The sequence below is a fragment of the Saccopteryx leptura genome, chromosome 12 (genome assembly GCF_036850995.1).
Source record: "Saccopteryx leptura isolate mSacLep1 chromosome 12, mSacLep1_pri_phased_curated, whole genome shotgun sequence".
In the NCBI taxonomy this organism is placed as follows: domain Eukaryota; kingdom Metazoa; phylum Chordata; class Mammalia; order Chiroptera; family Emballonuridae; genus Saccopteryx; species Saccopteryx leptura.
This window is the reverse complement of record NC_089514.1, coordinates 41,977,382-42,003,219: the sequence shown is the minus strand read 5'-3', so window position 1 is coordinate 42,003,219 and position 25,838 is coordinate 41,977,382. Positions and strand designations below refer to the sequence as shown.

At 42.3% G+C, this 25,838-nt stretch overlaps 1 protein-coding gene and 1 pseudogene across 2 annotated transcripts in view; one reads left to right on the top strand and one right to left on the bottom strand.

Annotated features, from left to right (window-relative positions):
* LHFPL3 (LHFPL tetraspan subfamily member 3) overlaps positions 1–24,597 on the top strand; it is a 733,304-nt gene extending 708,707 nt beyond the window's left edge. For both annotated transcript variants that reach the window (XM_066354170.1, XM_066354171.1), the window contains one exon: positions 22,436–24,597. In XM_066354170.1, the coding sequence (XP_066210267.1) occupies positions 22,436–22,464 (29 nt within the window). In that variant the 3' untranslated portion in view covers positions 22,465–24,597. The remainder of the gene's footprint in view (positions 1–22,435) is intronic.
* On the bottom strand, positions 842–1,241 carry LOC136384161 (oligosaccharyltransferase complex subunit OSTC-like; annotated as a pseudogene).
* Positions 24,598–25,838: the final 1,241 nt, after the last annotated feature.

Below are 25,838 nucleotides of genomic sequence, written 5' to 3'. Positions count from 1 at the left end.
CTGAGGCAATCTTTTTTTTGGCAGTCACCACTGTGTCCCACATTGCACCAAAGGCTAGCGATAGAGGAAGACCCTCTATGTTTACAAAACGTTTCCCTTCCCACTCTCCCTAGAATCATTCATTTTAACATGTGAGGAACTCTGAATTAAAAATCCACAAAATCAGAAAAAATATTTGCAAATTATGTACCTGATAAGGGACTTACATCCAAAAGAACTCTTAAAACTTAACAATAAAAAGACAAGTGATACAATTAAAAATTGGGCAAAAAAATTCTTGTTTTTTCACTAGAGAAATTATGTCTGTTCCTTTCATACACCTTATTTTATTGTTCAGGAAATGCTCTTACATACATATCTGAAATAATATACTGTCACACTGTTTAAAAGCAAAGCACCATATGCAAGCAGTCCAGAGTTCTCAACTTATAGGATCTTGCTTCTTTGTTTTACATTAGTTCCTGAAAGTCAGGGATGTCATATCCGAAAATGTTAAGGAGATTGTAAAAAATAAATACACTGTACTCTATGCATTATTGTAGTTGTAGAAATAGAGTATGTATTCTTTAAGAGATTAAAAACTGAGAAAAAAATTCCACTTAACATCATTGGTATGTCAGTATAGGTCAGCAGAAAAAAATGCTGTGTTTAAGCTTGTCTCTCACACCAAAAGGATATTCTAGTTTGAGCTTTAATATGCTTCCCATATTTTCTACTAGATGCTTCTTTTCTACTGCTTTTCCACCTTTTCCATATTGCATATCAGAGGATTGATACTGTCTTTAAAACTTTATTAATGAGAACAAATTTAGTATCCACAGACTTCTTCTCAAAAAGCACTCTAACTCATCAGCTAGCCCAGCAGTTTCATTCTTATGAACACTCTAGCTATGAAAAGACTCAACAGGACACAGATGGTTTGGAGCATTAGACTGGTCCAGGACTATAAAACCTAGACCTCTCATTGTAAACAGGAAGCTAGATGGGAGTCCTCATAATATAGTGTCCATTTACTCTGTAGGCCAAGAAAGCTCCTGGTCTCTGCCCATGTTCATCAGTCATACATCCAACGCTTAGAAGTTTAACACTAACGTCATCAATATTCCTCCAGTGATAAAGAAATAAGACACCACCACCTGAGCATACACCATCATGGTCAAGGACATGTGCACCCAGAGTGGCTTCAGCTTCAGGCTGGGACAATTGAGCACTAAGAATGGGACTCAGTACGAAGTCCCCATGTTGGTGGTAGCAAGGACACATTTCTTCAATTGGTATACATATGCTATACAAATGACCAATAAACATATGAAAGATACTTAGTCATTAATGTAATACAAATCAAAACCACAGTGAGATACTACTTCCCATCCATTAGGATAGCTGTGATAAAAAAAAGACAGATAGCCCTGGCCGGTTGGCTCAGCAGTAGAGCGACGGCCTGGCGTGCGGGGGACCCGGGTTCGATTCCCGGCCAGGGCACATAGGAGAAGCGCCCATCTGCTTCTCCACCCCTCCCCCTCTCCTTCCTCTCTGTCTCTCTCTTCCCCTCCCGCAGCCAAGGCTCCATTGGAGCAAAGATAGCCCAGTCGCTGGGGATGGCTCCTTGGCCTCTGCCCCAGGCGCTAGAGTGGCTCTGGTCGCGGCAGAGCGATGCCCCAGAGGGGCAGAGCATCGCCCCCTGGTGGGCAGAGCGTCACCCCTGGTGGGCGTGCCGGGTGGGTCGGGCGCATGCGGGAGTCTGTCTGACTGTCTCTCTCCGTTTCCAGCTTCAGAAAAATACAAAAAAAAAAAAAAAGACAGATAATAGCAACTGCTGGTAAAGATATGGAGAAATTGAAACATATTGCTGATGGAAGGTGCTTTGGAAAAACAGTTTGGAAATTCCTCCAAAAAATAGCATTACCATATAACCCAGCAATTTTACTCATAGGTATATACTCAAGAGACATAAAAATATCTGTCCACACTAAAACTTGCACAAGAATGTTTAGAGCAGCATTATTCACAATAGCCAGAAGGTGAAACAACTCCAGTAACTATCAGCTAAAGAGTGAATAAACAAAAGGAGGTCTATTCATACAATGGAATACTATTTGGCCAGGAAAGGGAATGAAGCACTGACTCATGCTGCAACATGGATGAACTTGAACAATGATTCCAACTAAAAGAAGCCAGTCACAAAGGACCACACCTTGCACGACTTCATTTATATGAAACGTCAAGAATAGGCATATCCAGACAGAATATAAATTATATTTTCAGGGGCTGGAGGTAGGGGAGAATAGAGAAGTATGGGTTTTTATCATGATTCAAATATTCTGGCAGCACAACTTTATTAATACACTAAAAATCAAGGAATTGTATACTTTACGAGGTATTTTATAGTATATGAATTACATCTCAATAAAGCTATTTTTTTATTGTTTCTCTTCCATAGGACAATGAGTGGTAAATCTCCAAAATGCGGGTATGGTTTATGTTGTATTTAGGGTAACTGTCCTCATTTGCCTGGGACTGAAAGTGTTTCTGAACATACAGCTCTCAGTGGTTAAACCAGGAAAATTCTAGGCACACCAGCAATATTGGAGACACACTTATACAAATAAACTTTTCAGTGTTTATCTAAAATGTAACTAGGCATCCTGTATTTTTATTTGCTAAATCTGGCAATCCTAGTTTTACAAGATGATCCAGTCCACCTAAATCAAGGTAAAGCAGAGAATTAAGATTAGAAAGCAAAGAAGGGCCATAGGAGTTTGAAATTAAGAAAAAGAGCTCCAAAAGCATTTTATAACTGTGGCCAAAACTATGACAAAACCTCTTTTTGCAATCTTCTGACTGAAGTTCTCCCTTTCCCCAGGCCTGTATAGCAAAGGGCTCATTTCCAGGACTCTTAAAATATTATATTGCCTGGCCCTGGCTGGTTGTCTCAGTGGTAGAGCACCGGCCCAGCATGAGTATGTCCCAGGTTCAATTCCCAGTCAGGGCACACAGAAGCAGCCCCCATCTGCTTCTCCACACCTCCAACTCTTGCTTCTTTCTCCCTCTCTCCCCTCCCCCACTCCTCCTGCCAGCCATGGCTTGATTGGAGCTAGTTGGCCCCAGGTGCTGAGGATGGTCCATGGCCTCCACCTCAGGCGCTAAGAAGAGCTTGGTTGCTGAGCAACAGAGCAACGCCCCAGATGGGCAGAGCATCACCCCCTAGTGGGCTTGCCAAGTGGATCCTGGTCAGGGCGCATGCAGGATCCTCTCTCTGCCTCCCCTCCTCTTACTGAATTTAAAAAAAGGGAGGGTATTGCCTGACTGGTGGTGGTGCAGGTGAGGGCTCAAGTTTGAAACCTCCAGGATTCGGTTTGAGCGTGGGACACTCAAAATGATCCCATGGTCGCTGGCTTGAGCTCAAAGGTCACTGGCTTAAAGCCCAAGGTTACTGGCTTAAGCAAGGGGCCACTGGCTCGGCTGGAGCCCACCCTCCTTCTCAGGCAGGGCATGTAAAAGAAACAATCAATGAATAACTGAAGTGCTGCAACTATGAGTTGATACTTCTCATCTCTCTCCCTTTCTCTCTATCTCTCTCACTCACTAAATAAATAAATAAATAAATAAATAGGAGGGATTTTAAAATTATATTAATAAATGGTTACATAAAATAATGTTTTAAAGGTATTTCATCTTGGATGAAGCTTGAAGTAAACTCCCTCCTGGCAGCGGAGTGCAGGATGAATTGTATTATAAGTAAGTCTATTTTTAGTCCACTAGTGCTTTGGCAAACGGCTGCTAAAAATAGAAGCAGCCCTAGTGGAGCTCGGAAGCAGGGAGCTTTTCCTTTCTGGTCACTGAAAACAAAGCCGGTTCTCTGAGCCTGAATGAAATGAGCGGAGGGAAGGAGGGTGCTGCTGTGCAGGTTGAAAGGCTGTGCCTTGCGAATGGGAAATGAATGTGCCGTGTGCCACAGAGGCAGAAGATGAGAGACATAGCTCTAACGTGAGTTCCCGGGAATGCTCAGATACTGGGAGTAAACGACTTGTGTATTTGACCAGGTAAGAGGCACACTGTTTTAATAATTATTTGCGTTTATATCTGTCCTCTGAAGCTATGACAGTTCATTGATTGTTCTCCCAGTCGTTTCTCAAGCACACCAAATTAGTGGCCACCAGGGGGCGCCAAAGCAGCCCATCCTAGAGGGCCGTATACTTGTCACTGAGTTATTGACATTCATGCACCTACCTGGGTGGTGATCACAGCCTTCCCTTTGAGATTCTATTCCCAGACTGTGCCTTTCAGCAATGCAACACAGTGACTGAGCATGTGGATTTGGAGTCACCCAGACGGGGGTTCCTGATTTGGCTTTTCCACTTTAATCTACAAATAGGAATTATAATAAATTACCTCTATCAGAGGCAGGTGGTAAGAGTTAAATGAGACTGCCTGGTGCTCGGTTTCTCAGGACACCCTGGAAGTGGTAGTGTGGGTTTGGGTGCTGACAACATCACAAGGCATTAGCTTCCTTCCATTACCTTCCATCTGCCATCTCGTCCCCTTTCCTCCCTCCTTTCTCAGGAGCACCTGACACCTCCTTCACTCACTGTCAGTTCAAAAATCTTCTACATTCTGGTCACTTGCCAAGAGTGTTCTCCACAGAAATGCCCTGTGACGCCTGAAGTTCTGATCAATCCTCTCTCTCCCAGTATTCTCCCAGTGTGGTTCATGAGCCACCGGCACCAAACTCTTCTGGACCTATGAGGCTGGAAGTTCTGGAAATAGAACCTAAAAATCTGCATTTTAATGAGTTTCCTACTTGAATCTTTTGCATAATTAAAGCTTGAAAATCTCTGCCAAGTTTTAGTGAGTTTTATTTTTAATGGAGAGAGAATGTACTACAAATTGATCTCAACTAGCTGTTAGAAGAGAAATTAGCTGATTATCTGATTAAAGTAATTCACACTGAACTGTGAAGAACAAATAAACTTCCCTTTTAGGAACACTTTCATTTGGACATTTTGCAAACCTTAATGAATTTCCAATTAGTGAAATGTGTGGGATGGATGTTTAAAGACAAACGGCCTTGCCTGTGACCGGTGCCTTGGGGGAAGCCTTTAAACACGCCTCACAGGAAGAGTGTGTGTCTCAGCAGCTCATTCCTCTCGCCCAGCCGTCTGAAATTCAGCCCCAAGCTTGCAGACTGGTGGAGAGAAAGAAAGAGGCGAGGGAGAAGTGGAAGGCAAAGGAGGAACAATGGGAAATTGAGGGAAGGTTAAGAGAGGAGTGAGGTGGGGGAAGGGGAGAGAGGAAGGAAGGAGAAGGTTCTCACTGTCCCCACCCCATACACAGCATGCAGTGCTCCGGGCCAGTCCAAGTGCAGAATGGACCGATGGGAAAAGGGCCCAGTCACGGTTCTTTACTCTATCTCAGAGCCCATCGCCGAGGAAACTCCTACTCAATCTGCTATGCAGTTTAACTTTTTAATATCGAGCTGCAAGGGGAAGTGCCTCCTTGCTCCTCTTTGCTGCTCCCAGGCCACTTCTCCTTCCAGGAAAGGCAAGAATGGCGCAGGCCCAGTCTTGGGGCTCCCCCTCCCCTTCTTCAGCCCCAAGTGAATGCGTCCCATCTCACAGCTTGCAATCCAGCTATCCAACTGCTGACTCCCAAACATCTCTCCAGCTCCAACCTCGCCTTTGCACTGAAGACCCTTATGTCTAACTGCCTACACTGTCTCACTCCCTAGATGTCTAACAGGCAGCTCAAACTTAAAAAGTACAAAACTAAACTGATTTTCCCCCAGAACAATCCATTTCTCCCCAGTGTTTCCTATCCCAATAAATAGCACCCCACTTGCCCAAATGGGTCAAAAACATCAGTCATCCACAAGTCTCTCTCTCTCTCTGTCTCTCTCTCTCTATCTCACACACACACACACATACACACACACACACACACACACATACACACACACACACACACACACACACACACACACACACACACACACTTCATCCAACCTATCACCAATCCTGCTGGCTCTGCCTTCAGAACGCATCGTGAACCTGACTGCCACTGACCACCTCCACCACTACCAGCCTGCACTGAGGCAGCATCGCCTCTCACCCAGACCCCTTCATTGTCTGCTAACGGTACGCCTGCTTCCACTCTTACCTCGCCATCTCATCGCCATATACAGCCACAGCTGAACTTTTATTACATAATTCTCATCACCTCCCTCCCTTCAAAGACTTCCCACTAAAAATAAAATCATTACACTGTTCAGGGTCCTACAGGACTTGCATAGCATTGCTGACCCACCTCTCGTCTCCAGCTACCCTGGCTTCCCTGCTGTTTCGGTCTGTGCCTTTGCTGATGCCTCTGCCTGGAAGATGGGGGTCCCCAGAAACACGGCCCCTTGCTTCATGCAGAAAACTGTCCCTGACCACCTACCCCAAACTAGAACTCTCCTCTTACCCTGATTTCTCTTTCCTTCTTTCTTTCTTTTCTTTCTTTCTTTCTTTCTTTCTTTCTTTCTTTCTTTCTTTCTTTCTTTCTTTCTCTCTCTCTTTTTTTTTTTAGTAGCACTTGATAAGTTTTTTTTAACTATGTATTTGTTTATTGTCTATCTCCCCATTGGAATGTAAGTCCTATGAGAGCTGGGACTTACTCTCTTTTGTCCACCACTGTATCCCTAGTGCTTAGGACATCACATACATACAATTGATATTAATTGAATTGAAGCAAAACTAAGCAAACGTAGGAATATAAGCAAAGATGGCTATTGATGGTTGGTTTCGAGGTTACATCAAATGTTCTATTTACTAGGAGAGTTGGAGAAAAGAATGGAGTAACTGGTTCCTCATTGTTACCCACCCTTCTGTTATTTTATGGTGGCTACTCAAAGATAAGGCATGCCCCTATTTTATTTCCTGTTTCTACAGGTCACTTCCAGAGTCCTGGACCTCCTCTTTGCATACATAGAAAATCTCTTCTTCCTGCCACATTCTAAGCCCTCAAAAATTATGTATCATAATTACTAAACCATAAACTCAGCTTTTGTCCACTTGCTGAACATAAAACAGAGCTAATGACGTTAGGCACTGGGAAGCTTATCCATTGCAAAATTATATTAATCGAATTCTCCCAGGGGCTAAGCTGACTTCTCTCTGAAAGTTAAGCACATTCCAGAAATGACATTAGAACTCTTTCAGGCCTCCCTGGGTCTCGGGGGTCAAGGGAAGGGAAGCCTGATGTGTAGCTACTGTCAGCATTTAACTATACGTGGGAGAATCTGCTCTGTGACTTTCTTCCTGTGTCTGAAGTAAAGAAATTCATAGTATTTTCTCTTTTGGTGCCAAAGCTTGTCATGCTGGCAGCCATTTCCCCATAAATGGTACCCACAAAGATGGGCATCAACATTAATTGGTGGCATCAGCATTGGCTCCACAGAGAATAGCAAAAAGCAAAGTTATTCTTTTGTAGGAAATAGCTGAAGTGAAAAGAAGGTGACCACCTAACTTACGGTATAAGAAGATTATCTCAGCTTAGGGTCCCCCATAGGCAGACTCTGAAACAAGGAATCGGGTGTAAGTGGTTGATTTAGGAGAAAATCCCAGAAAACACGGGTAGGGGATGAGACCGTGAGACAGGAGAGGTACGGCAGCTAGTCAAGTGTGCTATCAGCAACCACTACTTGGGTAACTGGGCTCAGTCCTGCCTGAGAATCTGCAAGTCCAGAAGCAAAGGGGGATGTTTATACAAGTTTTATCTCATTGGCTGCTGAAGATAAGAGCTATTAACTCCCTGCCACTTCCAGTCCACCCTGCAGGCACACAGAGAGGGCTCTGGTGTCCAGAGAGAACCCTCTGGCATAAAGAAGCAGGGACTGAAATGGTAAAGCCCAAGGGAAAATGGCAGAGAGCCAAGAGCTTGTTATGAGTATTGACTTTTCCAAAAAGCATTTCTTAAAAAAATTAATGTTCTTCCATAAAGTCATCTTCTGTATGAATAAAGCTTAGCAGGAGGACTCTGGAAAGTTTCCAATGAGAGCTGAAATCTTGGAGAAGTGTGTGGGAGCAGATCATCTTGGTTCAGGTGGAGTGGACTGGATCTATTGGTGGGGCTTCCTGAAATGGGTTTGGGTTCTGTTTGTGACAACTCTGAGGTTGTCAGAAGACAGCCACCTGCCGTGGGAGCCCTACTTCAGAGCCGCTCTGACCACTCTTTCCAAGATAAAAATCTGCAAACACACATACAAGGTCACTAGGGGGCCATAATATTAGAGACACAACAGATTAATTTTTTTATACTCAGGCATATTTTAAGACACCTCAACCCTTCAAACAGTAAACAATCCAATTCTATAAAAATAAGTAAACATTTCACAGCAAAGAGACATTGAGGGCCTACCTCAACCCAGCATCCTGCTGGGTCATAGGGATGCAGAGATGAAATACATGGTTCTTACCATTGATGCTCACACAATGCCAGTAGGGAAGAGACCCTTGTAGATGCATGATACTTCAGTGCCATCGTTGCTATATGTGTGAACAACGCATGCACAGCCATGTGTAGAAGTGTAGAACACAGAGTCCTTAAACTACCCTTGATAAAGTTCTAAAAACATCGTCCCAAATATCCGGATGTCCTTTGACAGGACATTCTGTCAAAGGAATGTTCTGTCAAATTTCTATGTTTTACAGGAAAAAGAAGAAGGTAGGTTTCTCTCTAAATTGTTTTCATTGATTAACCTGCTGAAAATCCATATGTTGACTTTTGAAAGTCAAGTTCACATCAAAAAGTCAGAGAAAAAAAGGTTGGAAGAGAAAAGAACAGTCACATGATAGCTTCACCTCAAACAGAGATGATTAGAGTCTGAATAAAGCCAGAATGGGCACAAGAAAGAGAGGCCAAGGTATTCATATTGTTTAAACCCATAGAGGCAACAGCTCAACACTGAAAAAGAAAGAAAATGAGTAATAGAGGCAAATTCTCACTTTTCTAGAGAAGACTCAATAGATAGTGTCTAAAATTATTAAATTAATAAATATGGTGTATGGCCAGTATTCACGGCTGCCATCAAAGCCGCCTGGGCAACACAGGTTCAGGTTTGATTTGGACGGATGGTAATGAAACAAGAGAGCCAAGAACTGGTGGGCCATTACCTTTAATCCTAGCTCGCACCCAGCGGGTGAGAAAATACACACAGTGGGGAAACACTTCCCTTTCCATTCAGGGCTCCCAAAGCCACTGACTCATCTGAGGTTTCCTAGAATCAAAAGTTTCTACCTCAGCAGCCTTATTCACCTCTGTTCCCCATCTCCTTCTCTCTGCACAAACTCTGCACAAATTGGCTTCTCCTTCAGCACTCCGCCATCTTGGCTGTGCCTCCTCTGCAATGCTTATGGCAGGAAGGGAGAGAGAAAGCCCCTGGCCTGCCTCATTTTATAGTGTAGAAATTAAAGCCTTTAAGCCAATATACAAATAAGGAAGTCTCTGATACAAAGCCACTCATCTGAGGCACAAATGGGATTTCTCATAAGAGTGCACCACCTCACATCATGCAACAGTCAAGGGTGTGAGAAAAAGCTCAGTTTTGAGAGATCTTAGTATTTAAAGGGTAGGAAAGACTTAGTCTTAAAACCAAGCCTTAGGCTATAAGGACCTTGCCAGCTTACAGCCTGTCCCCCACACACAATGCAAACAGTAAGCGAGCAAATGTATATATCGTGTTTACAAACTTATTTGACTAACATAGGGGAATAATGACATTATATTCTATGACTATTGAAGTAGCTACTGTAATAAAGCTGGAAACTCTTAGGAGACTGTCTCCAGGAATAAGAGTGGGTGTGAGAAGGGTGACATGAGGTGATTCTTTTCATCACAAGCTCACTATATGGTTTGATTTTTTTAAACAATATGCAAGTTTTCTTGATAAAATAAAAAATTTTAAATTCAAGCTGTTACACTTGACTTGGTATATTGTACCCATCTTAAAATGTTGTACATTCAATCAGTTTTTCCTGCTTCAGAGCAATTCTAATTATCTTTGCTAGAGGAGTTTTTTCCTGCTCTCTCCTCTCAGCCAGGCTTTGGGGTCAGGAAACACCTAAGCACCAGTTACGGCTCAGCAGAGTATTCCGGAAGCTGTGCTGCACCCCACCCCGCAGGGCAGGCCACGCCCTGAGGAGGGGTTGAGTAGTCACCATGCAATCAGACTTGTCGTCTTTTTAATTTGTGCTCCATCCTTCCTTCCCCGCGTTTCAGCCCCACATGGAGCTCGGGGAAAAATTGCCCATTGTCCCTGTCCCAGAGCTCTGGGCTTGATGTTCACATAAAGGGGCTGAAATTAAGCCCCTAAACTGACCCTGTTGGTCCTTTCGAGCTGACAGTCGGTCCCTCCTCCTCAGTGAGGTCTGCACTCTTGCCTGGCGGAAACCTTGGTGCCTAGAGCTGGAATCAACTGCTAGCAGGAAGGAAAAGATTTCGGGCCAGAGCGCCATTCCCCCCACCCCCACCCCGACCCTGGAAGGAACAGCAGGAAGCTAGGGAAGCCCGGCTTTGCCCAAACCACCTTCAGCAGCCAACCAGGTTTAGGCTGAGGACCACCTTTGCATGTTTGTTCTTTTGTCTGTGTGTTTATCTGAACTAGAGATTGAATGTGGCTCCCAAGAAGGCCTGTGGGGTGCTGCTGGTGCTTCCTGCCTCACGGGGTCAGAGGGGATGCCAGGAAGGTCATCAGCAGTGTCCCTGTTTGCCTTACACCCGGCCTGCTGAGGGCCAGAGTTGGTGATCACTGAATGTTTAAATTTCTTTTAACGTCCAGTGATAGATGATTCTAGATCTACCTTGGCTACAGAAGCTTTTATTGCAGCTGTGAGGGCAATTCTGTTCGGCCTTCCTGCTGATCTGGGTGCCTTGCCTACTATACCCCAACTTCCTTATCAAATCAGAGACATCCAATTGCCAAATTAAGGGTCTATTTTGAATGATTCTTCAATTGGCCTTGTCTTGTATTGACCAAAAGCCATTTCACTAAATCATAGATAAAATCTTCAAGGCATGTTGGAGGTTGGCCTCTCTAAGAGCCAGAAATCTGTTCCCTGTTTGTGGAAGAAGAATGCCCCAATACAGCGGACAAGCAATATACAAAGAAGAAATGGTGTCACAGCTACCAAAGGCAACAATGATGCAGACGATAGATATGGTGTAGACAAGTTGATGGGAAACATCTGTTGGGGGCAGCTCTCACAGTGACTTAGCCCTGCTCTGCTCTGCCTTGATTCTAGGATCTACTGGACCCATTAAATCACCTTCAACACAAGTTAATCATGCTACCAAAGATCTAAGAAAAATAAATTGGAAGTTACTCTTTTCTATTGTTATGATTTCTTTCGGTCCTTACGAGTGTTCATTTTTTGCAATATTTTGCATAACAATCTCACTTTTCAGTGTTTATTCATTCAACTAGAGTGTATTGTGGAATAAATTGAAGAGTACATTGAGTATATGGGGAGGTAGCAAAAGGGACATTTAGAAATGCCCACAGGGTCATCCCTTTGGTGTGCTCAGTCTTCAGACATCTCCTAACCATCATCTTTTTTTTTTCAGAGACAGAGAGAGAGTCAGAGACAGGGACAGGGAGAGATGAGAAGCATCAATCATCAGTTTTTCGTTGCAACACCTTGGTTGTTCATTGATTGCTTTCTCATATGTGCCTTGACCGCGGGCCTTCAGCACACTGAGTAACCCCTTGCTCTAGCCAGAGACCTTGGGTCCAAGCTGGTGAGCTTTTTGCTCAAACCAGATGAGCCCGCGCTCAAGTTGGCGACCTCGGGGTCTTGAACCTGGGTCTTCCACATCCCAGTCCGACACTCTATCCACTGCACCACTGCCTGGTCAGGCCCTAACCATCATCTTAGAGACACAAACACAAAGCCATGAAGACACTGATTGTAGAATGTTTAATTTCATTTTCTTTCCAAGACATTTAATTTTCAAAATGATAATACCACATTTCTTCTAATTATTAAACTAATGCATGCTCATTTTGCTGTAATAAGAAAAAAAAGAGTGCCTAACTAGGCGGTGGCGCAGTGGATAGAGCATCGGACTGGGATGACAAGGACCCAGGTTCGAGATCCCGAGGTTGCCAGCTTGAGCGCGGGCTCATCTGGCTTGAGCAAAAAGCTCACCAGCTTGGACCCAAGGTCGCTGGCTCCAGCAAGGAGTTACTCGGTCTGCTGAAGGCCCATGGTCAAGGCACATATGAGAAAGCAATCAATGAACAACTAAGGTGTTGCAATGCGTAACAGAAAACTAATGATTGATGCTTCTCATCTCTCTGTTCCTGTCTGTCTGTCCCTGTCTATCCCTCTCTCTGACTGAAAAAAGAAAAAAAAGAAAGTCAGATAATACAGAAGGTGTCAAACATCTTAAATTTATCATTCAGAGTTTAATTAGTATATGATGGGGTAGATCAGGGGTCCCCAAACTACGGCCCGCGGGCCGCATGCGGCCCCCAGAGGCCATTTATCTGGACCCCGCTACACTTCCGGAAGGGGCACCTCTTTCACTGGTGGTCAGTGAGAGGAGCACATTGACCATCTCATTAGCCAAAAGCAGGCCCATAGTTCCCATTGAAATACTGGTCAGTTTGTTGATTTAAATTTACTTGTTCTTTATTTTAAATATTATAAAATAAGATATGTGCAGTGTGCATAGGGATTTGTTCATAGTTTTTTTTATAGTCCGGCCCTCCAATGGTCTGAGGGACAGTGAACTGGCCCCCTGTGTAAAAAGTTTGGGGACCCCTGGGGTAGATCCTTCTATGTCTGCACACTCCTGGTGTCATTTTCTCTTCTTATGAGGACACTGGTCCTATTGGATTAGGGCCCCACCCTTATGACCTCCATTTAACCTTGTCTCCAGATACAATCAGATTTGGAAGTTAAAGCTTCAACACATGAATTTTGGGAGATATGATTCAATCAATGATAATATCTAAGTCTCCTTTCAGGAAACCCCAGAGGTCTGTTAAGCATCTCCTCTGTACTGGGCCCTGCTTCAGGTGTTTGGGACACAGAGGCTTGTCTGAGGTAACCTTAGCCCCTTGAAGTATTCACTGTCTAGAAGAAATAGGCAGGCTCTGATAGGGATGGCTGGGGCAAATGGAACCCAAAAGAGAGAAAGGAGCATTCAGGAAATTCCTCCTAGAGGAGTGACTTGGATGAGATTTGAAATATGCAGCTAGAAAACTGAAGGAAGGGCATTTCCTACAGAAGGGATACAGGCCTGGAAGGTTCATTCTGAGACCTGCAGGTCCCATTTGGGAGGACAGGGCACAATCTGGAGTGGGCAACCCATGAGGAAAGGCTGGCGTGGTGATGCAAGAAGGCCATAGAAGGCCTTGTAGGTGGTGCTGAATAATTGGGCTCATCCAATAGCAGAGAGTCACCTCTAAAGAGTTTTAAGCTGATAGCCCTGGCTGATTGACTCCATGGTAGAGCATCAATCCAGTGTGTGAATGTCCCAGGTTCAATTCCCAGTCAGGGCACACAGGAGAAGCAACCATCTGCTTTTCTCTCTCTCTCTCTCTTCCCCTCCTGCAGCCATGGCTCAATTGGTTTGAGTGAGTTGGCTCTGGACACTGAGAATGACTCCATGGCCTCTGCCTCAGGTGCTGAAAAATGGCTTCATTGCTGAGCAACGAGCAATGGCTCCAGATGGGCAGAGCATTGCCCCCTAGTAGGCTTGCCAGGTGGATCCCAGTCAGGGCACATGCAGGAATCTGTCTCTCTGCCTATCCTCCTCTCAAAAATAAATAAATAAATAAATAAATAAATAAATAAATAAATAAATAAATAAAAAGTTTTAAGCTGATATTCCCTCTGCATTTTAGAAAGTCCTGAAATTCTGCAATTCAGCTGGTCTCTGGGCCTCCCTTTCCAGCCATTGTGCATTGTGGCTGACTAATGTCCAGTCAGTAATAGCTTACACATTTGCTAAATGAATTTATTCTTGGTTACTTCTCTAATGGGGGCCAGGGAGTGTTTGTGTGTGTGTTGATTAGACCTTGGTTATAAATTGCCTCCTGGACTGTGTGGTCCATATCCACTTGGTGTACAGAGGAAGCATATATCATACTTGAATGCCTTATTTCCTAACAACAAACACCCATATGGATAATGAGGACCAGAACTATTGAATGGATCATGACAAAGGCATGTAAAACCTCATGACCTGAACTCTCTGCCTGCTAAAGACTCACTCAGACCATAAGTCTACGTTCTGAGAAACAAGCCTCACTGCTTGAGATTTGCTTTGCCTAGTTTTTCATAGATTCCTGTGCCTGGTTCATTCATTTACTCAACAAAGAACTTTTGAGCACCTATTAAATACCAAGCCTCTCATTAATACAAAGATGAAGAGGACACAGTCCGCACTGCAGGGAGCTCAGTCCTGAGCCTTGTTCTTTAGAGTGTGGTACCTGTAGCAGCAGCAGCAGCAGCTGGAGGTTGTTACAAATGCAAGTTCTTGGCCTCACCCCAGACCTACAGAATCGAAATCTGCATTTTTAACCACATCCTCGGGTAATTTTTAAACATATTGAAGTTAGAGAAGCACTAGTCTAGTGGATTCCTGGGGAAAGACGATCCCTATTTCCTCACTCTTCTATTTGTTCGCACCTACCTTCTGCTCAGCTGTCACAGATGGGCTCTGAGCAAGGAGCTGGGGTGCTGAGAGCAAGACAGAGCTGGCCCTAAAGGCCTGGGCGCACATTCTGATAGGGAAGAGGCACAGAAAACACGAGAGACAGTTACAGATCGTCAGTAGTGTTAGGAAGCAAATAAATCGTAACATGATAGAAAGAAGCCAAAATGAATCGTGACAGGTAGGGTGTGGAAGTCTGTGAGAATAATTTACTTCTATTTAGTATCTTGCTTTCTGTTCTGAAAATGTAAACTCAGTCACTGGTTTTACCTGAAAGGAGGCTACGACTATAACACTTGCTCCTTCTTTCCTTTCTCCCCACTGCTCATGCCTCGGCCTCGGCAGCTGGTACTGAAACAGCAAATGCCACCAAGCAGGCACAGTCACAGGCACCAGCTTAGGCTCAACTAAGAACCTGGATACACACTAACTTATAACACCCAGAAAAAAGGACCGGTGTTACCTGACCGGTGAGGATCAGAAGGCATTAGAGGCTAGAAGGGCTGCGGACAGGCGAGCTGCCCACGAAGCTGTCTTGTTGCAGCACTGCGCTGGGCCAAGTGCTGATGGGACCGATGGGGAGGGTGGCACGCGGGTAAAGACGAGCAATGGGAACACACCCCGGTTCTCACCGATGCATTGGTCAGTTACACAACAAACAGCTACAGCAAACTCAGACCCTCGAATCAAAGCTCATGTTAATCACTTTTCAACCAAAATTATTGTTAGACCTTAATTCAGCCCAAAAGTATGTTGTGAGCATGCATTTGTTTTCAGCACAGATCCAAACCTTCTGCAGTCGAACCATAAGAGGAACAAACCAATTGTTAACCTAGGAGAGACTATGGTTAGACCAGTAAGTGAAGGTTGGGGTTCAGGTTTCCTCTAGAAGGAAAAGCAAGTCAGAGACAGAAGCACACTTCCTGACCTGTAGGCACTGTGCCTCCTGTCCAGCCGCACGTGTCTTTGCAGCATATTTAATAGAGCAAATCCAAACCACAGCAGGAGAAGAGGCATCTTCCCTCTGTTGCAGCAATCTATTGCTGGATAACAAACTATCCCCAAATTAGTAACTTATAACCCTGTGAAAGTTTTGTTGAAAAACCTCATACCCATTAGGATGGCTACTATCAAAAGCAATAATAATATCAAGTGGTAGAGAGAAGTGCAGGAGCTGGAGCCCTGTGCACTGCTGGTATAATTGTAAAAATGGTGCAACGGGAAACATTATGGAGGCTTCTCAAAACATTTAAACTAGAACCACTATACAATCCGACAATTCCACTCTGGATATATCCAAGAGAACTGAGAGCAGGGTCTTGGAAAGATACTTGCACATCCATGTTCATAGCAGCACTATTCACAGTAGCTAAGGTGGAAGCAACCTAATGGTCCACTGATGGGTGGACGAATGAATAAGTAAAATGTGTTATAGCCACTGAATGGAATAGCATTCAACCTGGAGAAGAAAAGATCTTGTGAAATGCTATATGAATGAATTTTGAGAATGTTAAATGCTAAGTGAAATATGCCAGTCACACAAAAAAAGACAAATACTGTAATCCCACTTATAGGAGCTATCTAAAACCATCAAATTCATAAAAAGAGAAAGTAAAGTAGGGGTTATTAAGAGATAAAGGAGGAGGGAGAGGAGTGCTGTTTAGTGGCTATAGAGTTCCAGACTTACAAGAGGGAAACTTCTGAAGATCTGTTTCACAACCATGTAAATATACTTAACAGGACTGAATTGTACACTTAAAAATGGTAACATAGTAAATCTTATTTTATGTGACTTTTACCACAATAAAAAATAAACCTCCTGCCTGACCAGGCAGTGGCACAGTGAATAGAGCGTTGGATTGGGAGGCGGAGGACCCAGGTTCAAAACCCCGAGGTCACCAGCTTGAGCGCAAGCTCATCCGGCTTGAGCGCAGGGTTGCTAGGTTGAGCGTGGGATCATAGGCATGACCCATGGTCGCTGGCTTGAAGCCCAAGGTCTCTGGCTACCCCCCCTCTGGCCACCGTCAGTCTGTTCTCTGTCTCTCTACCCCCCCCCCCTCTGGCCACCGTCAGTCTGTTCTCTGTCTCTCTACCCCCCCCTCTGGCCACCGTCAGTCTGTTCTCTGTCTCTCTACCCCCCCCTCTGGCCACCGTCAGTCTGTTCTCTGTCTCTCTACCCCCCCCCCCTCTGGCCACCGTCAGTCTGTTCTCTGTCTCTCTACCCCCCCCCTCTGGCCACCGTCAGTCTGTTCTCTGTCTCTCTACCCCCCCTCTGGCCACCGTCAGTCTGTTCTCTGTCTCTCTACCCCCCCCTCTGGCCACCGTCAGTCTGTTCTCTGTCTCTCTACCCCCCCCCCTCTGGCCACCCTCAGTCTGTTCTCTGTCTCTCTACCTCCCCCCCTCTGGCCACCGTCAGTCTGTTCTGTGTCTCTATGAGTCTGTTTCTGTTTGTTTGTTTATATTGTTTTTTATATTTCACATATAAGTAACCTTCTCTGACTGACTTATTTCCTTTCCACGACAAAGATTCTGTAAACCAATCTGCTAAAAGCCTGATACTCTCACCAAGTGTTTTTTCACTCAGATGTACCTGCCCCTAACTATCCTGACAGTGGGGGAATTGGGCCCTAATTGAACAGGTCACATAGAAACAATCAGCAGAAGCTGACCACAAGAGACCTTTCAAATTCCACAAACAGAAAATTCAACGACAAACCATTTAGATAATCCAGACAATGTGGCCATTATAAATGCTGCTCTCATGAGCAGCGGTTCAAATGACAGCTTCAAAAAGGATTTGCAAAGATCCCCATGGAAATGGAACATGAGCAAGTCAGAACCCGTGACATGTTACAAGGACAAACCTGACTGAACAAAGATCCAAAGCATCATTGAATGACTTCTTATTCAGTCCTGCTCTGTATAAACCTGGGGGAATATGACATCTTTTTTATTGCCTCCCCTGGGCTATGCAACATCCATGGTGCATGGAAAATGTTAAGCAAAAGTTTTGAAAAAAGCAGAATGTTTTACAAAGCAAAGATCACAGTGTAACCACACCAATGCTCCCACTAAACTCTGCGAGCTGCCTTTGTGTCCCACCATCATTAGACTGAAGGCACGATGGCAGCCTCTGCAGAGGAAAACCCTGCCTTTTGTCCTCACTTATACACTGGCTTCATTGAAGGGCTAGCTTGTCCCAAGCCTTTGGATGGAAAATTCTTCACTGTGTATGACATTTAAGTAACTGTGTAGCATTCTAGTTTTTCTAGAAAAAGTGTTTTCCTGATATTGTGTGGAGAGTGTTTGTGTTCTGATCACTGAGACAAATATGCTTGTTATTTTTAGTGCACATGGTCTGTACAATTCTCACATACGCTGGGGTTCACTAGTAAAAAAACATACACTGTGGTAGCAGCATCTAAGTAACTGAAACTCAGACATTCTTAGGAGGCTTCGTGGTGAGCGGCCCATGCTCACCAGCAGGACTGGGACGAAGATGAGGCCAATGAGATGCAAAATTTAAGGAGGCACCCTACATTTGCACAATGCTGAGAGTGAGCACTTCCTCAGATCTCATACCCTGGAACCTCACTGACCTGACCCTAATCCAGGCCTGGTTCACTGACTTCACTTTCTGATTTTTACATTCATTCCTCAGCGCCAGGCCCAAAACTGATAAGGTGGATGGACAGTGAAATCCCAATATTAAAAATCAAACAAAGAAGAGAGCTTTAAGAAGGGAGAGTGGAGCCTGGCCAGGTGGTGGCGCAGTGGATAGAGCATCGAACTGGGATGCGGAGGACCCAGGTTTGAGACCTCAAGGTCGCCAGCTCAAGCGTGGGCTCATCTGGTTTGAGCAAAGCTCACCAGCTTGGACCCAAGGTCTCTGGCTAGAGCAAGGGGTTACTCAGTCTGCTGAAGGCCCGTGGTCAAGGCACATGTAAGAAAGCAATCAATAAACAACTAAGGCAGGGGTCCCCAAAATTTTTACACAGGGGGCCAGTTCACTGTCCCTCAGCCCATTGGAGGGCTGGACTATAAAAAAGAACTATAAACAAATCCCTATGTACACTGCACATATCTTATTTTAAAGTAAAAAAAACAAAATGGGAACAAATACAATATTTAAAATAAAGAACAAGTAAATTTAAATCAACAAACTGACCAGTATTTCAATGGGAACTATGCTCCTCTCACTGACCACCAATGAAAGAGGTGCCCCTTCCGGAAGTGCGGCCAGGGCAGGTAAATGGCCTCAGGGGGCCGCATGCAGCCCTCGGGCCGTAGTTTGGGGACCCCTGAACTAAGGTGTCGCAACAAAAAACTAATGACTGATGCTTCTCATCTTTCTTCATTCCTGTCTATCTGTCCCTATCTATCCCTTTCTCTGATTCTCTCTCTGTCTCTGTAAATAAAATAAATAAATAAAAAAGAAAGGAGAGTGGAGGACTTACAGTCAAGATGACGGTGTTGGTAAATGCGGTACTCACCTCTTCCCACAAGCACATCAAAATTGCAACTAAACTACAGAACAACCATCATTCAGTACCACCTGAAATCTGGCAGAATGGAAAGCCTACAACTAGGGATTTAAAGAAACCCCATTAAGACAGATAAGGACTTCATCATTTCCAAACTAGTATTACATGAAATGATAAAAGATAAAAAATATGAACAGTAAAATGGCAATAAATACATATCTATTAGCAATTGAATCTAAAAAAACAAAACAAAAACACACACAGCAGAATAGAAACAGAGTCATAGATACAGAGAACATTTTGACAATTGCCAGAGTGGGGGAGGGGGGGATGGGTGAAAAAGGTGAAGGGATTAAGAAGTACAAATTAAGTCGTTACAGAATAATCATGGGGATGTAAAGTACAGCATAGGAAATACAGTCAGTAATATTCTAATAACTAGGTATGGTGTCAGATGGGTACGAGATTTATTGGGATGATCACTTAGTAAGTTATAAAATGTTTAATCATTGGGGTATGTAATATTATATGAACATATATAATATTATATGTCAACTATGATTAAAAAATAAAAAATGATTAAATTTTTAAAAAGCAGGAAGGGGGCTGAGTAATCAGTAGTGAGATTACAGTGAGGGATCCAATGAGGGATTTGGCCACATGGAGGCTACAGGTGACCCAAGACCAGAGCAGATCTAAGAAGGAATGGTGATAAATGACCTATCCTGGTCAGCCCCTGAGCTGTGAGCCCAAATGATGGGGTGTAAACAGGAACCAGGAACCCTTGTGAGATGTTCCCTTCCTACAAGGGAGATACCTACCCTGCAGGAAGCTTTCATATCCCCAGGCTTTGGTGTTAGTGCTCTGGAAGATGATCTAAAGGCCTTCCACTGCCATTTATTCTCTCCCCAGCCAGCCCACCATGATTTCATAAAGCCAAATCGGGGACATAGAGCCAGGGAAAGAGAAAGTGGGAGTCTCTGGTTTCTGGATGCCAACAAGTGGTTGACACCATAGCAGGCTTTTCTATCATGAAATTAAGAGTATATTTATTTGCAAACTCAAGAAAATGGGGGCTACCCTCTTGCCTCCCTCTTCCCCTGTATCACACACATAGAACCCTGAGAACTTCCACACGCTAACTTCTCTTTCACAAGCATAGCCACTTTTCTTTCTTTCTCTCTTTCTTTCTCTTCTTCTCTTTTCTTTTTTTTTCTTCTTTCTTTCTTTCTTTCTTTCTCTCTTTCTTTCTTTCAAGAGAAAGAAACAGAGACAGACAAACAGGCAGGAAGGGAGAGAGATGAGAAGCATCAACTTGAATTTGTGGCATCTTAGTTGTTCATTGATTGCTTCTCATACATGCCTCAACCAGTGAACTCCAGCCAAGCCAGTGACCCTTTGCTCAAGCCAGTGACCTTGGGCTTTAAGCCAGTGACCTTTGCGCTCAAGCCATCAACCATAGGACCATGGCAATAATCTCATACTCAAGCCATTGACCCTGCACTCAAGCTGGTGAGCCTGAGCTCAAGCAGGATAAGCCCACACTCAAGCCAGTAGCCTTGGTGTTTTAAACTTAGTACTTCAGCATCCCAGGTTGACACTATTTATTATGCCACAACCAATCAGGCCACATAGCCACTTTTCAACACTCATTTTCCTATTCTCCTTGAAAGTTTACCACCCTGTCCTCCCCTCCCTCTACCCCAGCTGGCCTCTTTCATGGATCTTATTGGAAAACCCAGACATTCAGCTTGTGGGTTTTAAATGAAAATATACCCAAAGTGAAGAATGCTAGAGTAATGGAATCCTGAGCTCAAAAACTTGACTTTGGATTCCATCTAGCAAGAGCACCTTGATGGCACCAGAGGAGAGACCACTTTAGGTTCAGAAACTCCCATGGCACTGTGTAAAATCCATGATGGCTTGTGTTGCTTTTAATAATATCTGAAGAAATCTTTCTCTTCCATAGGGCTTCTGCCAGAATGATTCAACCTCAGAAAATCATTACAGACTAATCATCATTATGACATGATTATATTTCAATTATCCTCTGGGTAGCCTGGGTACATTAAAGTAACTAAATTCTCCTACTGAGAGAAGTTCATTAAAGTCATAATGTGCACACAATTTTTAAGTGTGTTGGTAAACAAGGGCATAAATACTGGAAACAACAGAGTCTTGAAGAGGATTCTGTAACATTCATTCAGGCACCGTAATCTTATCTTGTGATATGGAACAGGACTATAACTGAATAATGGGCCAATTGTTTTATTTTTATGTTTCTAAGTTCTCTGTGATGCAAAACCCAATAGGTTGTTTTCTTTCAGCCCAAATCTGGCCAGTTAGGCCCATTTACCCATCTTCACAATATTTAAGAGTGCCCTTAAGCCCTGATTAATAGTGCCAAAGTCTATGAAATTCGTCCAAAGAACAGAGTCAGTCTAGTTATATCAATACCGGCACAATCCCAGTATGCTGAAGAAAAAGGAAAGCGGCCAGCCACTGAGATTGTCCTAAATAAAGAATGTAACAGAATAGAGCTTTATAAGCAAATATGTTCATTATGGAAAATAATCTTTAAAAATGAAGTTTACCTGCATATCTGACAATGGTTGAATAGTGGAGAATGGAATATCAAGCATGGAATGAAAAGGAGTGACAATGGAATGAAATATTATGCAGCCTTTAAAAATTGATGATGATGATGATGTAGACAGTAGAAAAGTAGAAACTTGTTTTAAATGTCATCTATAGTATGATTCTAATTATATAAGACAAGTGCACATTTAGATAAAGAATAGAAACAGTTGGTTTCTCAAGGTGATTGAACTGTGAATGATTCATCTTTATAATTATTTCTTTCCTAGCTGTTATGATACTGATTGTATAATAAATAAAAGTTGCAGGAAAAGGAAGACACTCAAGTGAGTCATTTTCTATGCTGGGAAAAAAAATAGTGATATCTGGAATTATTTCCCATTATTCCTTACTTCTTCAGAGCAGCCTGTAACCTTCATTCACCCAGATATGGAAAATACAGATGTCGGGGGGAGGGGACTTGCCAGAAGACTATGCTATTAGTAATGAAACAGAAACCTCTCAGTCTTCTCTAAAAAAAAGTGCATTTGCACCATTTGTTGGTGTGGTTTTCCAGTGATAAATACGCATGAAAATCTTGCTTAAAAATAATGCATTTTATCTTTCTTTCTTTTCTCTTTCTCTTCCCCACCTCCTCCCTGCCCTTTCTGCAGTTCTGCTAAGCCAATATTCTTTAGAATGAGCACAAGCTATACCAATCTAATAACAGCTTCTGTACATCAACATCAAGAAGGAAGATGCCTGGCAGAGATCAAAGTACAGAGATGGATATGACCAAGAGTGACACATCCACTTGTCAAATCTAGATTGGCGGAGATGGGAGTGATTTTCTAGATGGAGATGTGATTATGGATTAAACCCCAGCTCATTGGAAACTATCACTGCATATGATCAGATAACATTCACAAGAAATTACGTTCATGGGAAATCATAGTCAGGAAATATTTCAAGAAAGAGGAATATAAATGTGATAGAATTAATATGTAAAATATGTACTAAGGTTTGTAAACTGTCCTTTTTTAAATCAAACTAAAAACAAAAAGCTTTAATCTTTCAACATTATTTTTAAAAAGGCAGTCAATCCTAACATATTTCTATCTCAGTAGCCAAGAGGATGATTAAGCATCATTTATTGTGGAAGCATCTTAGAAAATGCCTCTGAATATCTTCACAGGAGTCATGAATTTTGGTTACTCCATCTCTGCTGTTCATTATTTCACTGTGTAATTAGTTACAATCACTCAGTTAAGAAATGTAATGCTTCAAAGTTTTACCAAGTCTGTGTTCAGTTTAATATCAGTCCAAGTTATTACTGAGAAAGTGTTCTGATGTGTACTATTACTCCATCGAGCTGTATATTACAGGAAGTACATCTTTACATGATAGATTCCTGAGTAACATAGATTTCCCTATCTTTCAGGATACAGCATCAAGGAACTCTGAAAAATATAGAAAGCTCATTTTCACCTTCAATGCTTAAATGTAACATATAGGCTGCTATCAAATAAATACTTTTTCTAATTCTCCCTAGTATATGCATAGGACTTTAATACACTTTATGAATAGGCATATGAAATATCTTTTTTTTTCTATTTCTTTGCCATACATATCATGAGAAATCCTTACCCTTTTTTTCCTTTACTGACAGGCATTTCATTTTTGTTTAAAAAATAATAATTCCATTAAACCTATTTCTAAATGATAGCAAGTGGTACTAAATAAATAAATAATAATTTAATAGCCTTAGAAATAAATAAATATATACTTATACAGGTAAAAGACACTTGGTAGGAATAAATTGCCTTTTTGCTTACTAATATTGATTTCAAAAATACTAAAAAATTTTTAGTTGGTTAGCGTCTGAAGGTAGTTACAACTGACCAGTTGTCTGCAACAATCTATTGCTCCCAGATTCCCCCCACTTCCACCCTTACCATGTATCCTGCCAGTATGTAAGCTAAATTGTTACATGAAGGAATAATCAGTGTAATCCAAACCATGGTCTATACTTAAGCAGAAAACATGCTTTAGTTTTAGATTCAAAATTAAGATAAAATTAGCCTATGTGTCTGGAGCAGCAATGGAGGATATACAGGAAGTGATACAGACTCCATTGATATGTGTCACCTTCTCTCCATTAGGACCACACACCTATTTTTGCCAAATATTTCTGACAGTAGCCATTTTTTCACCACAAATGAGATTCATTTCAAATGGCTAAAAGTATGTTACAAGCATGTTCAAATCAGTGAAACCCAACTCACAAAGGATTTTCTAAAGAACTAAATTTAGGCTATACTTATATCTCTAAAGTAACCATTCTGGGAGTTGTTTTTTGCTTTAAATATTAGCTCCTTCTCTGCATTCAAAACATCCTACTTAACTAAATTTAATTACACACAACTTTTCAAGAATTCATCTTTAATTTAAAGGGAGGTACCTCTCTACTTTATCTGCAATAAAAATAGAAGGGATTGGCTTTCTCTAATCCATGTAAATGACAGATTCCATTGGGAGTGTTACATCACTAATAGTGGTGTTTACAAAGTTGAAAAAGTGTTTTTTATCCACATGCAAATGTTTTTAAAAATTTTTTATCATAAAGCCTAAGTGTAATTTAGCATACCACAGTGCTCTGAAGATGACTCATTAATGATGTACCATTTGTACATAAGTGATACACATGTAAATCACTAAATGTTAATTCATTATAAGAAGCGTGTTTTTATCTTTTTTTAAAAAAAAATAAAGCGACTCCCTTTCTCATTCTGTTCTGTTGTATTGCGTCCAAAAGTTGTGTGTAATTTTTTTAAGGTCCAGGAAATGTAAAGAAATTTGTTGGAATACCTGAATTTCTGTAAAAAATAAAAATAAGATTTTGTTATTTTGAAGACTGCTTGGCTGTGTGGCACACATTCGGAGCATCCGTGTCTGTTTTTGCTCAGTGACCCAGGGACAGGTGATGATTCTTTTTTTTACTGAATTTTTCACACTTCTTTTTTTTCTTTTTATGTTTCAATTACAATTGATGTACAATATTATATTAGTTTCAGGTATACAAACCCATGATTAGACATTTATATAACTTATAAAGTTATCACCCACAGGTGATGATTTGAATGAAGTAACTATCTTCAAAAGATATCCTTGCTGTCAGATTTCCTAACATGTGGCTCCAGCGGACATTTATTAGATATAGAAGTCCCTCATGAAGAAGGCATGATTAACACCCCCAAAATATAAACATATCTAGCCAAATATAAACATATCTTCAGCTAAATCTTTATATACTTATTGGAGTAAAATTGATAAGTAAAAAGCCAGACTGTTCAAGTAAAACTTGACCTGAAATATTGAATTAATTGCTCAATCTTTACTTTGTTCCTCTTCCCCTCCTCCTTCTCTTTCTCTTTTCCCCTCTCACAGCCATGGCTCAAATGGTTGAGCAAGTTGGCCCTGGGCACTGAGGATGGCTCCATGGCCTCACCTCAGGTGCTAAAATATTCCTGCAACTTAACCCCCACCTCCTGCACATTGTCACATGACTAACTGCATGAACTTTTTCCTTTTTTCTTTTGTTTCTTACACCATTACTAACAGCCCGTGAACCTTATAAAAATGGGCAACACCAGGATAGTTAGTGTAAAAGGCAGCTTTATGGACAGAATTCCCCTGCCTTCTCAGGCTACCGGTATCTCTGATTAAAGACACTCATATACCATTCAGTCCAGTTCATCCTTGATTGGCTAAATGCAATGGGCTTCCCTGAACCCAGCTACTTCCAATAACACTACTCTATGCAAGCCATTGAAAGAACAACAAAAATAAGTAAATAAATAAACACAGCTTCTACTCTCAAAATGCTAAAGATAATCAGAGTAACATTTATGATCAGGGGTTGAAAATTCAAGTGCTTATGAAACCAGGTAGGTAAATAACTTAAAAGTAAAATAGTAAGCTGGATTGGGAACGTCATAGGCAGTAGTGGACACTGGAGTATCTAAGTCTTGTCTAAAGAGAATAAGTAGTCAATGTTAAATTTTAGTCATTCAACAA